At 51.7% G+C, this 14,844-nt stretch overlaps 1 protein-coding gene across 6 annotated transcripts in view; it reads right to left on the reverse strand.

The window, feature by feature from the left end:
- Positions 1–14,844, reverse strand: part of TINF2 (TERF1 interacting nuclear factor 2) — a 569,835-nt gene that overhangs the window by 86,394 nt on the left and 468,597 nt on the right. For all 6 annotated transcript variants that reach the window (XR_011283001.1, XM_069633977.1, XM_069633972.1 and 3 more), the window contains one exon: positions 3,054–3,154. Coding sequence is in view for 4 of the 6 variants with exons in the window: in XM_069633977.1 (XP_069490078.1) it covers positions 3,054–3,154 (101 nt within the window). In the remaining 2 variants the exon portion in view is untranslated. Of the gene's footprint in view, positions 1–3,053; positions 3,155–14,844 lie in introns of those variants that run through there.

Genomic DNA, 14,844 nt, shown 5'->3' on the forward strand with positions numbered 1-14,844 from the left:
GCCTCCCACCGGGGTGCTTCGGTGGAGGCCCGACGCTACGGCCGGTTCAGTCCTGCTTGGAAGAGGCCTTGCCGCCTTGGCCGCCTTGCCGACGGCGGCGAGACTCTCCTTGCTTGCCGTGGCCTCTGTATGCCTCCTGGGACGAGGAGCGGGCCGACTGGCGGTAACTAGAAGAGCCACCTCTGGATCCCTTGGAGGCTCCCTGTCTGCCTCCAGAGCTCCGAAAGGGCCGCCGTTGCTGAAGGACTCCTAGGGCTCGGGCTGTTTCCGTGTCTGTCTTGATGGCCTGGAGGGACTCATCCACCGTCTTTCCAAACAGGTTGTTGCCGTCGAACGGCATGCCCAACACTCTGGTCTGGACGTCCTGGCGAAAGTCCGTCGCCTTGAGCCATCCTCGTCGTCGGAGGCAAACCCCTTTGCCCAGTTGGCGAAATCCAGTATCGGCAATGTCCGTTGCCACCATTATGGCGTGATCCGACGCCACCTCACCTTCATGCAGAATCTGTAGGGCATCCGCCCTCTTGTCGTCCCATGGAGTCCAACTTCTTGCCCTTGCTGTCCGGCGGGGAAGTGGAAGTTGAAGCTGCCGCACCCGCTGCTTTCTTCTTGGCCGCTGCCGAGACGACAGAGTCAGGCGTGGGCTGGGCCCTGAGGCACAAGGGGGCGGCATCGGGGACCCGGTACTTCTTCTCGTCCCTGTCCCTCTTGGCGGGTGTCATGGAAGGGTTCTTGAGGATAGCCAGCCCCTCGTCCCAGATGTCGTCGAGCAACAGCACCGCGAGCACCGTCTTTCTCTTGGCCTCTCGTCGTTGGTAAAGAAAACCTTCCTTTTTCTGTTCCTCAGGGCAGAGCTGGAAGAGCTCGGATGCCCTGGCTATCATGGCGTGAAAAGAGCCAATTTCGTCCAGAGGAGAGGCCCGAGGGGGGTGGGTGATGATGGGATGTCCTTTGTGTCATCGCCGCCGTCGTCCGTCCCTGTCGCTGTATCCGTCGCCGTATCCTCCCGAGGTCCGGGCGCGGAGCGGGGTGGACTCTCCTCCGCTTGTTCGGAGGGCTTCCCGACAGGCCTGGTTCTGGATCCTCTGTCGGGGTCCGTGGTAATCTCGTCCTTATCTCAGTACATAAGGATTGGATCGCCAACAAAATGGCCGCCAAGCTATCCTGGGGCTCAGGTAAGGGCTGCGACGGACGGGATAGCTGCTCCACTGGGCCCTCGTCGTCGCTATCTTCGATCACATCAGCGGGAACCTTCCCCTGGGATCGAACCTTCTCGAACCTCTCATTGAGGTCTATGAACCTCTCGTTGAGGCCTTTCACGGTTTCCACCGGATCCTCCTCGGAGGCTGAATCCGAGTCCGTAATGGCCACCGCCCCCCCCCTTTTTCCACCGGGGTCTTCACGGGGGTCTTAACGATGGTCTGGAAAGAGGATTCCCTCCGCGGTGGCAGGGAAACTCTGGGCCCCGAGGCCGCCTGCACTGGCATAGCCTCTGCCGGTTTCGACAGGGCCGCTGCGACAAACTCGATAGAGGCCTTTGCCGGGTGGATCAAGGCCCTCACCACCTTAGGTGCATCCTGGGCCTTCGCTTTGGGGGGAGGGTCATCGCCTCGCTCCCCCTCGGCTCCCTTCGAGATCGACCGGGGCCTCTCCAGAAGCTTACCCGGGTTCTCGGACTTCCTCTTCCCTGAACCGGAGCGCTGGCTTGTGGTTGATCGTGCCGGGGAAGTCGCGTCCTGCCTGGCAGCCGAGGAGCCCACCTTTCGGCGCTCCCGGTGCCCGCGATGCTTGGCATTCTGTTGGGCCCCCATCGCCGGGGCGCCCTCACAGGACTTAGAAGACCGCTCAGACTTTTTCTTTGCCTTCTCACCTGCTGTGCCCTTCTCCAGCCAGGCAGCGAGGCGGGAACGACGATCCTGCTTGGTCCGTTCTGACAGGTTCTTGCAGAACGCACAGTCCTTCTCCACGTGCGTCTTGTCCTCATGAAGGCAGTAGAGACATCTTGAATGCTCGTCCTCCTTGAAAACATTTTGCAATCCGCATCCTGGGCAGCTCCTGAACAGCTTGGATCCAGGCGTCGAGCTTCCCTTGTCCTGGGCCATGTCCGTTGAGGTAGGCCACAGATCTTCTGGAATCCTCCAAGATGCGTAACTCGACGAAAACTTCAACCTTGAGGGGCGTAGAAGAATTCCGAAATGGGTCCCCGTTATCGGAAGTAGAAACGGTGGAGCTTGAGGCTCGATTAAACGAAAAAAAGAAAAATCTCCTGAAAAAGCACGAAAACGCAGTAAAAGCTCAAATAACTAAAACACGAGGACTCCCAACACTTGAACGTGCGGTAAAAATCTGAGGATGGCTGCCAGGGGAGGGGCTTAGGTAGAGGGCAATCATTGGCTGGGGGCAGTATGACCCAGAGATCAGTGATTGGTTACTACTAAGAAAGACAGATCAGAAATGAAACTGATACTGATTTTTTTCTTTACCGAGGATTCCCGGCCTGACGACGGGGAATATTCATGAGCATGTGAATCCATGCCAGACCCCATGCTTTAGAAATCCAACTACCAGTTCAAGATAACTAACTTTAGAATAAAGGAGACTGTTACCAAAGACCAGGCCCACAAATGCTCAAAGACTAAATTACTAATGTAAGTAAAAAAAAAAACACACATGCTTGGTCTAACACTATTTATTTAGACGCTCAAGTTCAGTAAATAGTTTTATTTATGTAGACTAATGTAGACTACAGATGTAGTGCTCACTTCTGGAAAGGCTGGTGCATGTTGCACGGGAGACGGGCTCTGCCATTCCGTTTGGGAGAACCTAGAAATTTCGACTTAGAAATGAAAGCTAATCTCCTATTCAGTATGGAGATCTTTTCTCCAACACTCTAGACTACACATACACTGGGGCTGGGAACTAGCCACTACACACCCACAGGTAGAAAAGGCTCCCTAGTCACATGCACACAGGTTGATGAATCGCCTCACTAAATACACACAGACAGTGTACACCTGTACCAGCACAATGGAGAGAGGCAGCCATTATCCCCTCACCTTGCTGCTACCACTGTTGTCTTCGTCCTCCGAGTCCAATATAACATCAGTGTCAGGCTCTTTGGGTGTTTTTCTGAAGGGCTTAGGGCTTAAACACTGGCCTGCAGGGGAAAGAAAAAAAATCAAAAGTCGAAAGTAAAATAAATTAGCTCACATAAACAACAAAGTGTATCAGCAAAGTCTGTCAAATGTTGAAAGGGAAACAGGCCAAAATACAGAGCAAGAAGAGAATCATTAGATAAATGCTGAAACAAGGGCAGAGAACGGAGAGAGTGCAAAATCAGGTAGGGTGACTATCACAAGCAGACACAAGAATAACATGCAGTTAAGTTGAACATAGCAAAAACAGACACAGCAGACAGGGCCAGTGGATGGCATGGGCCGCCTTTGCGGCTGCTAGTGCCCCACTCTCCTGAGCCCCACTCATCACCAAACTTGTGCATGCATAGAAGGATGCTGTACACCAACTCCACTACCCCAAACCTGATATTAAGGCAATGGAAATCTCTGAAAGGACAGTTGTTGGTTAGCTATGAATGGCAGCAAGTCCTCCAATTGGGAATTAAACATGTGGGTCAGAAGAGATGGGGTCTTTGCATCTAAAACTCCCCCACGCAGCTCCATCAGTTCACTACAGAGATCTGAAGACACTTAAAAGGAGTCACAAAACAACACTTCATGCCACCTTTAATAGCGTCACTTGCTTTGGAACTTCACATTTTCTTTACATTGTGCAGAATTACAATCTATAGATCATTTACGGCTTCAAATTAAACAGCAGAACAAAGAGGAGAATGGTTTGTTGCAGCTTTTGCACTTGAATTGTGTGTCCTTGAGGAAATCCTTTTCGCTTACTGTACTTTGTGGCTTTCCTTGTATGGCATTTCCAAACCCGAGAAGGCAGTAAGAAGGCCAAAGAACAATGTGGCCAAAGGACAAGCAAAATCCTCGGGGCATGGCCATTTTAGGGCACTAGCCACCTTTGGTAGCCCTTTGTTGTAAATTCGAAAGTGCATGAGTATAAAGTATAAAACGTGTACGAAAAATATCTGCTACCACCAGTTGATCGTCTCACAGAGTTAACTGTTTCCCCATAAGAATGAGCAAAAATACAAGGGCGGTAAAGCAGAACACTTTAATGACCTCCATAAAGTTAGGACAGGAGTCTAAACAAAGCAAAAAGAAAGGGTGTCCCATAGAACTCGATGGGCAGAAAGCCACTAAAAGAAAATCTTACTTAACAGGGTGGAGTACCAGACTGGAGCGTATCATGAGAAGGACTATTTGCTAGTTTTCTCTCTGCAAGCCAGACTAGCTACCAGTTTGGTGATGTCTTACTGCGAGATGACTGTGTGCCGCCATATGCTTTTAGTTTGGCGTTCAGGTAGGCTGGCGTGTGAACAGGAGATGCAGGCTATGGGGACGAAGAAGTGGCCATCCCTCCCAAAAATCAAGCCTTGGTTCAGACGAGGCTATGTATGGCAATACCGGAGGGAACCTATAGAACAGTGGCTTAGAAATCAGGGTTGTCAAGGTTCCCTAGAGGCCATCTACATACTTCTCCTGCATTGCATCGGGCCTGTGGGGACACAATTAGATATGCAGGCACACAGTTTACACCCGGTTTCATTATTGTGCGGCAACCAGCGATTGTGGCGCCTTTCTCTAATGGGCACCGCATGTCGTGGCTATTGTGCCTGTTTCTTTTGAATTGCTTTGAAATGGCTGCCCTCTTCCTCAGCACCAGAGGGCCTCCGAGGGTTGCCACTGAGCCCTGAATCACAAGGCCGCTGATTGGGCCTCTTCCTTCTTATCCATGGCCATTGAGAAGCCGGCAGGCGAGTAAGCCTGCCACAAGGCCCACACTTTAAGGCCCTGTCTGTTCCTGTCCGTGCTCAATTACGGACATCCTCAACGAAAATGTTCGGGACACAAATCTCTACACACATTGCCTCATTTGCTGACTGTGCCATCCCAACTGTGCCTGCACACGAGTACTGCAAATCAGTGGCTGGCCCAGTGCCACTGAATTTGTTTCATTTTTCTTGCCTCTCAAGTTCAACCCCCTTCCTGATGCTCGATTCTCTTCGGTGACTCTGCATGCTGCCTTCACTCATTGCAACTCCTTTTCATTGTCATCAACTACCATTCTGCTGCGGCGCAATTCCTGTGCCTTTCCACCAAGACTTAACCTCTGTGCTTCGACAATTCGTACTTCGCTGTGCCTCCCTGCTCCATTGAACGTGACTGTTTGAAAATCGTTTTGGGCTGGTCCCCCCTAGCTGCTTAGATAGTGCCTGCTCTCCTGAAAATGTGTGCTGTTTGCTTAAAATCGTTTCGAGCCTCCGAGCATCACTGACAGTGACGGTTTGTTAGAAAATTGGATTTAGCAGTTCCCCCTTGCTGCTTAGAAAGTGCCTGCTCCCCCGAAAACTGTGCTGTGTGTCTGAAAATCGTCTTCAGCGGTGACTGGTTGTTGCAGATCAATGTGCTTATACGTCTGAACCCCCCCCCTTTAGCCCCCTCTGTCCACTACACTATGTCCGTCCCCAACTTTATGGTAAATGTCCTCCTAGCGATTGCAGTTTGCTATGTCACTATCTATCTCTCCTATCTTCTACAACAGCTTCTCCATTTCCCATCCCTCTCCTTTCACCAAATCTGGCCGGAAGAAACTTAAGGACATATTGAGCTCAAACCCTGGCCTTCCTATGTCACGGCTTCTGCCAGAGACCCTCTCACAGACATCCTCCTCGTCATTCCCTCACCCGATCTATGGACCTGGCACATGGTCGCCTTTCTCTCTACCATCACTTCCTCCCCCATTAATGGTGGCACACGCTGGGAGGTCCACTTAGACCTCTTTGCCATCTGCACAGGCTCCCTTGCCTGTGTAGTCTTCCTCCTCTGCATAGGCTCCCTTGTCTGCTGTGCCTTTCTCCTCCGCCGCACTGGCTGCCTTGTCTGCTGTGCCTTCCTACTCCACCGCACTGGCTCCCTTGCCTGCTGTGCCTTCCTCCTCCGCTGCACTGGCTCCCTTGCCTTGCCTTACTGTTCCGGCTACCCTGTCGGCCTTGGCTCCTCCGCCATCCACTATTCCCCGGGCTCTCCTGCCATCCACAGGGGGGACCACCGTCCTCTGCGCCCCCCGCGGAAGCCCTTCAAAGATGGCAAGCTGCTCCACATTGCCACGCTAAACTCTTGCTCAGCTGTCAAACACTCGTCCGACTTTTGCAACCTCCTTGAACTCATGGATCTTGATATGCTCGCCATCACAAGGACTGCTGTCACAAGCTTTGCCACACTCCTCCCTGAAGGATACAAGATCCTCTCTGTGCCCAGGCCCAAGGGATCAGGAGGGGGAGTGGCATTGATATTTTCAGAATGGATTCCTGTGTCCATCATTCCCACTCAGGCCTACTCCTCTTTCGAATGCCTAGTCTGCGGGCTCTCACTCTATCCTAAATCTTCTCTCGTTATGGCCACCTTCTATCTGCCACCAGGGCATTACACTCTCTTCCTCTCGCAATGGGCTGACCTGGCGCCATCTCAACTCCTCCTGTTGGGTGACCTTAACATCCATGTGGACTCTCATGACTCCTCAGGACCCTTCGACAACCTATGCAAATCCCTCTCCCTCTCCATCTTACCTTCGGGCTCCACGCACATTGCGGGACACACTTTGGATGCTCTCATCTCTACCGACATCCCCCTCTCTCTATCCCTTTCACCACCTCCCTCTTGGATGGACAACTCTCTTCACACTTAAAGCTCTCCTCTCCCCTTGCATCGGCACACCCGGCTTCAAAGTCACCAGACCCATGAAAAGAGTGACAGTGGCTGCCTTGGCCTCCACCTACTCTCCACCTACTCTCTGCCTCCTACCCCTGCGGCTGACTCCCACCCTGACACAGCCCCCGCTAACCTCACAACACCCTCGACATTCTTGCCCCTGTCATGAGGGTCTGACTGAAGCCTTCCAAAAAGAGCAACTCTTGGTACGATTCTGATTTGGCTTACCTTAAACACAAGTGTAGGGCAGCTGAACGGAAATGGAACGTGTCATGCAGAACCCTCGGACAAACTGGCCTGCCGCCTCCTTCAGAGGCAATATCGACTCTGCATTCACACCAAGAAAAGAGTCTTTATTCAAGCCTGCATCTCCACGGCATCATACAACACGGCCAAACTTTTCCAAATCTGTAAGGAACTGGCCAATCCTGCGCCAATCTCCTCTTCTGTCACACCCACACAGGACCTTTGCTTGGTCCTTGCTTCTCATTTCACTGCAAAAACCCATGACATCCTTTCCTCTCTCAATTCCACACCACATATTACACTAACACCCCTGGAGCCTCCCACGGACCCTACACCACTTATCCTCCTCTCTCACTCCCATCATACCTAATGAGGTCGCCAGACAAGTCCGATCCATGAAGGCCTCATCCAAACAGGTGGACCCCTGTCCCTCCAAAACCATTGAGGACAAAATTGACTCTCTCGCTCCAGCCTTGGCTGATCTCTGCAATCTCTTTTGCCAATTGAGTTTTCCCAACTCCTCTTAAGCATTCCCTTGTGCACCCTCTGCCGACCCCTCCATTCCGGCAAACTACCGGCCCATCTCTATCACCCCTTTCCTACCTCCAACCATCTGCGAGTGAGCCGGTTCTCCAACCAGAGATTTATCCTCAGCAGAGGCCCCCCTCTGGAATAGCCTCCATGCTGCCCTCCGTCCTGAGCCTGATCTCCTTAAGTTCCAGACATTCCTCTTCTCTTCTCCCTTCTCTCTCCCTCTACCTTGCTAACCTCCCTCTCTGCTCTATCCTTCTCTCCCTCCCTTTCCACACAGCATGCTGACTGGCCGCCGGGAGTACCTCAGAGGTCCTCAGCACCCTCGCCAGTCCTCCTGTGCTTGCCTCATTGCGACTGCACTTGGTCAATTACACATTGAGAGTGGCATCAGTCAACACTTCCCTGGTTTCTGACCAACTGGAGCATCTTGAGTACCCCCCACGCCTGCTGCACTAGTCGTCCTCCCCCTCCCCTCTCCTGTATCGTCTGTTCACTTAAACGATCTGAACATACCGTGTCTGAAGATGGTCTATATCTTCCTCCCCGTCTCCCCTCCTGCATGGTGTCGCCTCTATGCTCTTAAAAAAACTGCAGGATCGTCGTCAGACCTATTTGTTGTTATCTACACTGTTAATTGTATTACATGCACTTAATCTGCCTGGGCAGACTGGTTATCGTTCGGAAACTCGAGCCCTGAATTACTGTTGTTTTTCTCCCCTATTCCCTTCCTTCCTCCCTCCCTACCTAAGCGCCTTGAAACACTTGCCTTGTGTATAGGCGCTTTACAAATAAACATTACCATTACCATAGCGGTAGGAGCAGGAGTTATCAATAGGGATTACAGAGGAGAGTTAAAGGTTATCCTGCCGAACCTTGGGAATTGCCCCATTGTGTAAAAATCTGGCCAACCCCTAGCACATATAATCTATGAGAAGATTCTGGTTCCCAGAGATAAAGTAAGTGGAGATGCTGAAACCTACTGAAAAGGATGGCGAGGCAGGGAGAGAAGGGGGGGGAGGGGAGTTCTGAAAGGCAGAAGCATGTGAAGTAGTTCACACGGTTTCCCAGGACCAGCCACGCCTGAATTTGCGGGACCTCAAAGCAGATAGGCTTCTGGAGCGAGCCTGGAAGACATTGGTTTCACAAGCCAAGAGTCGAACCCTGGAAACTCCACACTTCGTCAACAAGGGAGGACTCTTGTATTGAGTCAATGTTAACTTTCGAGAAGGAGGTAACTATCATCAGTAATTACTGCCAAAGTAGCTCCAGAAACTGTAATGGAACTCACCCACTTAAACCTGACAGCAGGACACTAAGATGCTGGAAAAAATTCAAAAAACGTTGTTTAACCAGTTCTACTGGCCAGGGGGGCAACGGAGAGACGAATCAGTTCAGTGCGTGCTACCTCCGTCAGAAAACCTCTCTCCGGACTACATACCCTGAGCAACACATGTCTATACCAATCAGAGATGTCCCCTTCACCCTATCGGCATGGATGTAATCGGCCCCCTGGAGTCTTCCAATTTAGGGAAAGTCTACATTGTGGTGATTGTTAACTATGCAACCTAATATCCGGAAGCCCTCCCCAGAAGGAGAAACACATTAAAAGTTAGCTTGAAGGGCCCCCACACTCCTTCATTAGAATATGTTTTAGAGCGGAATTGCTTATGGACCAAGGAAGTAGCTTAATGTCAAGACTAATCAACTAAATTAAAGCATTGATGAACATTAAGAGTCTCCGGATGTCAACTAACCACACACAGACAGATAGCCTAGTGGAGCATTTTAATCAGACATTGAAGCACATCCTCTGGGAGCTGGTTGATGAAGACATGTAGAACTGGGATGGCCTCATCATCATCGGCAAACAGCACAATCTTCTACCGAGTTCTCAGTCTTCGAGATGGTCTACGACAGAGACCCCTGAGACGTCCTAGATGGTATCCAGGCATTGCTTCGAAAACATAGTTTAGAAGAACAAGTTACTTTCTTACCTGGTAACGTTCTTTTGGTGGGATGGTCCGACGACGTATTCCAAATCTATGACAGGTAATGTCCACAGCTGTGCTGCTTCGGAAAATCTTCGGCGTCTGCGTCCTGCGTCGATGAGGTCGATGCGCCGTCCCCGAGGACCTCCTCCGACGGCTGACGTCACCCGATGTGATAAGTAGGATGCACGACGCCGAAAGCCTCAGTTATAGTTTTTTCCCAGAACGTGTGCCATCAGTTTTCTGCCAGTCAGACACACAAAGCCTTGCGGAATGCAAGCTGCAATTGCAAAAGAAATTCTGCAGTGGGGAAGGCAGGGAGGGAGCGATATGGAATACGTCGTCGGACCATCCCATCGAAAGAACATTACCAGGTAAGAAAGTAACTCGTTCTTCGAGGGGATTGGGTCCTCCAACGTATTCCATATCTATGACAGACTCCCAAAGCAGTACCAAGCAAGGAGGTGGGAAAGAATTTAGAATACAAATTTGGCATGCCCAATCAAATTGCGGAATAGAGAACTGCCTTGCCAAAGGCCAGATCTTGCCCTCTGATGGAATCGAGGGAGTAGTGACGTACAAAAGTATGTACTGAAACCCAGGTGGCTGCATCACAGATGTGACGAATAGGAACTCCCCTCTGCAGGGCAGTAGACGCTTCCTTACCCGCCAAGCGGTAACACTCGGAGATAGCTAAAATAATCCAACGAGACAAAGTCTGTTTCGTCACAGCTTGTCCCAAACGCTTTCCAGCGTAACCAATGAAAAGTTGATCGTCCACTCTGACCCGGGACATGCGCGAAATATAAAAGCTCAACGCTCTCCTAGGATCAAGCCTATGGAGCCTCTCCTTTTCCTTACCAGGATGTGGAGGAGGATAGAACGCCGGAAGAACAACCTTCTGGCTCAAATGAAATTCCGAAACCACCTTCGGAAGAAAAGAAGGACGAACTCCAAGGACAACCCTCTCCGTATGAAACACAGTGAAGGGTGACTTAACTGAAAGTGCATGTAACTCGCTCACTCTGCGAGCGGAAGTAACCGCAACCAAAAACACAGTTTTCAGAGTCAACAGCCTCAAAGAGCAAGAATGTAAAGGCTCAAACGGAGCACCCATAAGAAACTTAAGAACAAGGTTCAAATCCCAACCTGGCACCAAAACAGGTGACGGAGGGAACACATTAGTGAGCCCTTTCAAAAACTGTGAAATTAAAGGAATCTTAAAATAGGAACACTCTTCAGACGAGCGCGTAAATATGGACAGCGCTGCCAGGTAACCTTTAATGGTCCCCACTTGAAAGCCCCTGTGGGCCAAAGAAAGCAAAAAAGACAGAACCATGGGAATGTCACATTCAAAAGGATCCACATTCTGAACTCTGCACCAGTCGCAGAACTTTCTCCAACGGCACAGAGACTTTGTTGCCGGCCGCCTGGCCGAGAGCAACACCTCCATCACGTCTTCAGGGAGGTCCCAATCCATATACCTCAACCTTTCAGAAGCCAAGCGTGAAGATTGAGGGATCTGACCTCTGGATGAGGGATCTGACCTCTGGATGGAGAACCTGACCCCCCTCCCGTGAGAGCAGATCGTCTCGGTAGGGAAGACGACGTGGAGGGCAGATGGACAAGCCTAGAAGGTCCGGGTACCACGTCCTCCGGGCCCACGCCGGAGCAATGAGGATCATCCGGGAACCGAACCTCCGTAACTTCCGCAGCAATTGCGGGATGACGGGGACTGGAGGAAACGCGTACAGCAGTGGGAATGACCACTCCACCACGAACACGTCTCCTAAGGAGAATCTCCTGAGCCAGCTCCCACTTGTGAGAGATTGTGCTCTGCCTGCTCAGAGCGTCCGCCGTCTCATTGTCGTCTCCGGCCAGATGAACCGCCGAAATCGAAACTTCCTGCTAGATGGCCCAGAACTCGAGCTGCATCGCCTCCCTGCACAGCGAAAGTGACCCTGCCCCCCCCTTTTTGTTGAGGTAGTGCATGGCTTCCGTGTTGTCCGTTAGAATCAGGACACTCTTTCCGCTCACAGTCGGCAGAAAAGCCTTCAGGGCTAGCCTGACGGCCCTCAGCTCCAAAAGATTGATATGGAGTCTGGACTCCGACGGAGACCAACGACCACTGACTGTCAACTCGTTGGCATGAGCTCCCCATCCCGTGAGGGATGCTGTCATGATCTCTGCTTCCAAAAGGTCAGGGTTTTCCCAACTCCCTTGGAAGCAGATCCATAACCCAGGTTCCGAGTGCCAACCAGTCCCAATTGGGACCTTTTGGACCCAGTCCTGGCGCCAGTGGCACCAGGCTCAAATATGCCCAGTCCCAGCGCTGGAAGCGCCGGGCTCATAATGCTTGGGTGGACTTACCTGCAGCAGACCATGCTGCTTACTTGCCTGCCAGTTGAGCCTCTGATCCTCTTCTGTTTGGAACTACTTTTCCTGTTGGGTGGGGCAGGAGCCACTCCCTAGGTTCAGAACACTGGAACTCTTCTGGAAAGCAGGAACTCTTTTCTTACCTAGGCGTGGCTGTGGAAGGAGACACCTAAGCACTACAGGAGGCTATTTAAACCACACCCGATGGATGAATCTTGCTTTGCGTTATTCTGCATCCTCTGCAGCAGAACGCTCATCGTGTCTTCTGCATCTGATCCTGGGCCTAAGGAAAAAGGCTTACCATCCTGAATCCAGTCTTCAGCAACACCTATAAAGACACGAAAGAACAGGTTAGCATTACGGTCTTCAGTGACAGCGCTTCACTTACCTGGTCCATCGGCTGTCACCAACGCCTCGCGCTGCATTCCGGCATTTGAAAGACAAAGGCTTACCTACTCTTCGTGCGCTCCGGAGGTCTTCGCACTGCATTCCGGCATCTGAAAGACAAAAGCTTACCAACACTTCGCACGCTCAGGAGGCCTTCGGCGCTGCATCCCGCATCTGAAAGACAAAACAAGGTGCGTTTAAAGACATTGGGGAACTTTAATACTCACGTGCCATTACTCCTTTCCACATCTAACCCAGTGGGTATTCCGGCACCCTGCAGCCGCTCCGAACTTGTACCTGCAAAATAAAAAGACAGTTAGAGCGCATCGTGAAGCAGGCAACAAGCGCTTACTTACGTGCTTCCAGGCGCTTCTATTCATCACACGGGCTCCATCTTCAACTCACTTCAGCCCGTCATCCGCCATCGCCGGAACCCTGCAAAACAAGAGACATCATTACTAAAGACTTTTAAAGACATTAGAATTACTCGAAACTTACCGTTCGTGCAGTAAACGACGGACAGCAGTCCTCTGAAGTCAAGAGGCCTGCTCCCCTTATCCAGTGAAGAAACTGGTTACAGCACCCTGCCCCGAGGCAGATGGAGAGCACGGCGTTCACTTACCTAAGGTGAGAGCGTTAACCTTTGGGGTTCTACAGGAGAAGAGAAAGGGAAGAAGAGAGAGACATTCAATAACCCAGTTCATTAATCCCATATTTTCTATATGCAGACATCTTACCCTTCGAGTCAGACATACAGTGCACAGAGGTCCAGCCCAAAGAGCCAGCCGTGTGTTACACATCACCTTTGAAGATACGGTATACGCCCAGTCAAGACCGGCTCCTCTACGGGAATCAGGTGAGCGTTACAGATGCGTCCGTCACGATCGTCACCTCCGGCCAGGGCAGCCAAAATGGGGCCCCCTTCATCAGATTGCCCTCGACGGCCCACCACAGAAGGTCCCAGGCTACCGAGGACGGCACCTGAACAGGGTCCGACAGCCTGCCAGAGGACAGACCACTGGAGCTTGAGTGCCCACTGCAAAGATCTCATCCGCAGACGAGCCTCTGGCATCAGAAAAATGCAGGATGCCATGAGGCTGAGCAGTCTCAAGAACTCGGACGCTGGGAGATCCTGGGCAAATTGAAACTTGTTCACCATCTGCTGAATGTGAAGAGCCCTCACCTGAGGAGGAAAACACTGCCCCAGGGACGTGTCGAGCACTGCTCCGATGTACTGGAGCTGCTGCATTGGTGTCAAATGGGACTTTAAATTGAGGGAGAAGTCCAGCCTGTGAAGGGAGTGGCAGGTGATGGACAGATGATCCAGGACTTGCTCAGGAGAGCTCCCCCTGATAAACCAAACGTCCAGGTAGGGGTAGACGTGAATCCCCCCTTTCCTGAGATGCGCTGCCACCACCACCATGAGCTTGGTGAAAACCCTCTGGGCGGAGGTCAATCCTCAGGTACTTCTTGTGCTTGGGATGGATCGGCACATGGAAGTAAGCATCCTTGAGGTCGAGAGACACCAACCAGTCCTGAAGTTGAATGGCCTGGAGGACTTGAGAAAGAGTCACCATCTTGAACTTGTCCTTCCTGAGGAGTTTGTTCAAACCGCGCAAGTCCAGGATGGGTCTCAATCCCCCGTCTTTCTTCGAAATCAAAAAATAAGGGGAATACCATCCCTTGTTCCTCTCCGCTACAGGCACCAGTTCTATGGCGCCTTTCTCCAGCCGGGCTTGAATTTCCTGCGCAAGGAGCGGATCCGGACACTTCAAAGAGAGGTTCCCTGGTGGATTGTCGTAAGGCCTCTACCGAAAAGAAAGACAGTAGCCGTGGGTTATGATCTCCAGAACCCACACATCCGAAGTAATGGCTTGCCACTCTACAAGATGCTGCACCAGCCTTCCCCCAACCGGCGAACCATGGGACCTGGCCTCATGACTGAGTGGTAGCGGCTGCGGCGTTGCCTGAGGGCAAAGAGGCAACTGCCCGAGCAGCCTTGGCACCTCGAGTACCTTTGTTTCCACCTCTGGCACTCTTACGATGGCCTCTTTGACTGCTAGCTCCTCTCGCTTTACTGAAGGACGAGTAATAGCGAAAGGAACCTCCCCTCCATTGCTGTCCCCTAGGACGAAAAGGCGGAGGTTAGCAAACTGCAGCGCCCAACGACTTCGCTGCAGCTTTGGAGGTCTGCAAACTCTCAAGGCTCTCGTCAGCCTTGCTGCCAAAAAGGTGTTCACCGTCAAAGGACATGTTGAGGAGCCGGGACTGCACATCAGGAGCGAACCCAGACTTCCGCAACCACGCAAACCTGCGCATTATGGTGCTCGCCGCCATGGACCGGCTGACACAATCTGCCAAGTCCAAACCCGACTGAACAGCCTCACACATGACATCCTTGCCATCCTGAACCATAGCAAAGAAACCATCCCGTTCGTCCCCTTCGGGAATATGTTCAGCCGCTAATG

Source organism: Ambystoma mexicanum, chromosome 13, assembly GCF_040938575.1.
Source record: "Ambystoma mexicanum isolate Mex_15411 chromosome 13, UKY_AmexF1_1, whole genome shotgun sequence".
Lineage (NCBI taxonomy): Eukaryota > Metazoa > Chordata > Amphibia > Caudata > Ambystomatidae > Ambystoma > Ambystoma mexicanum.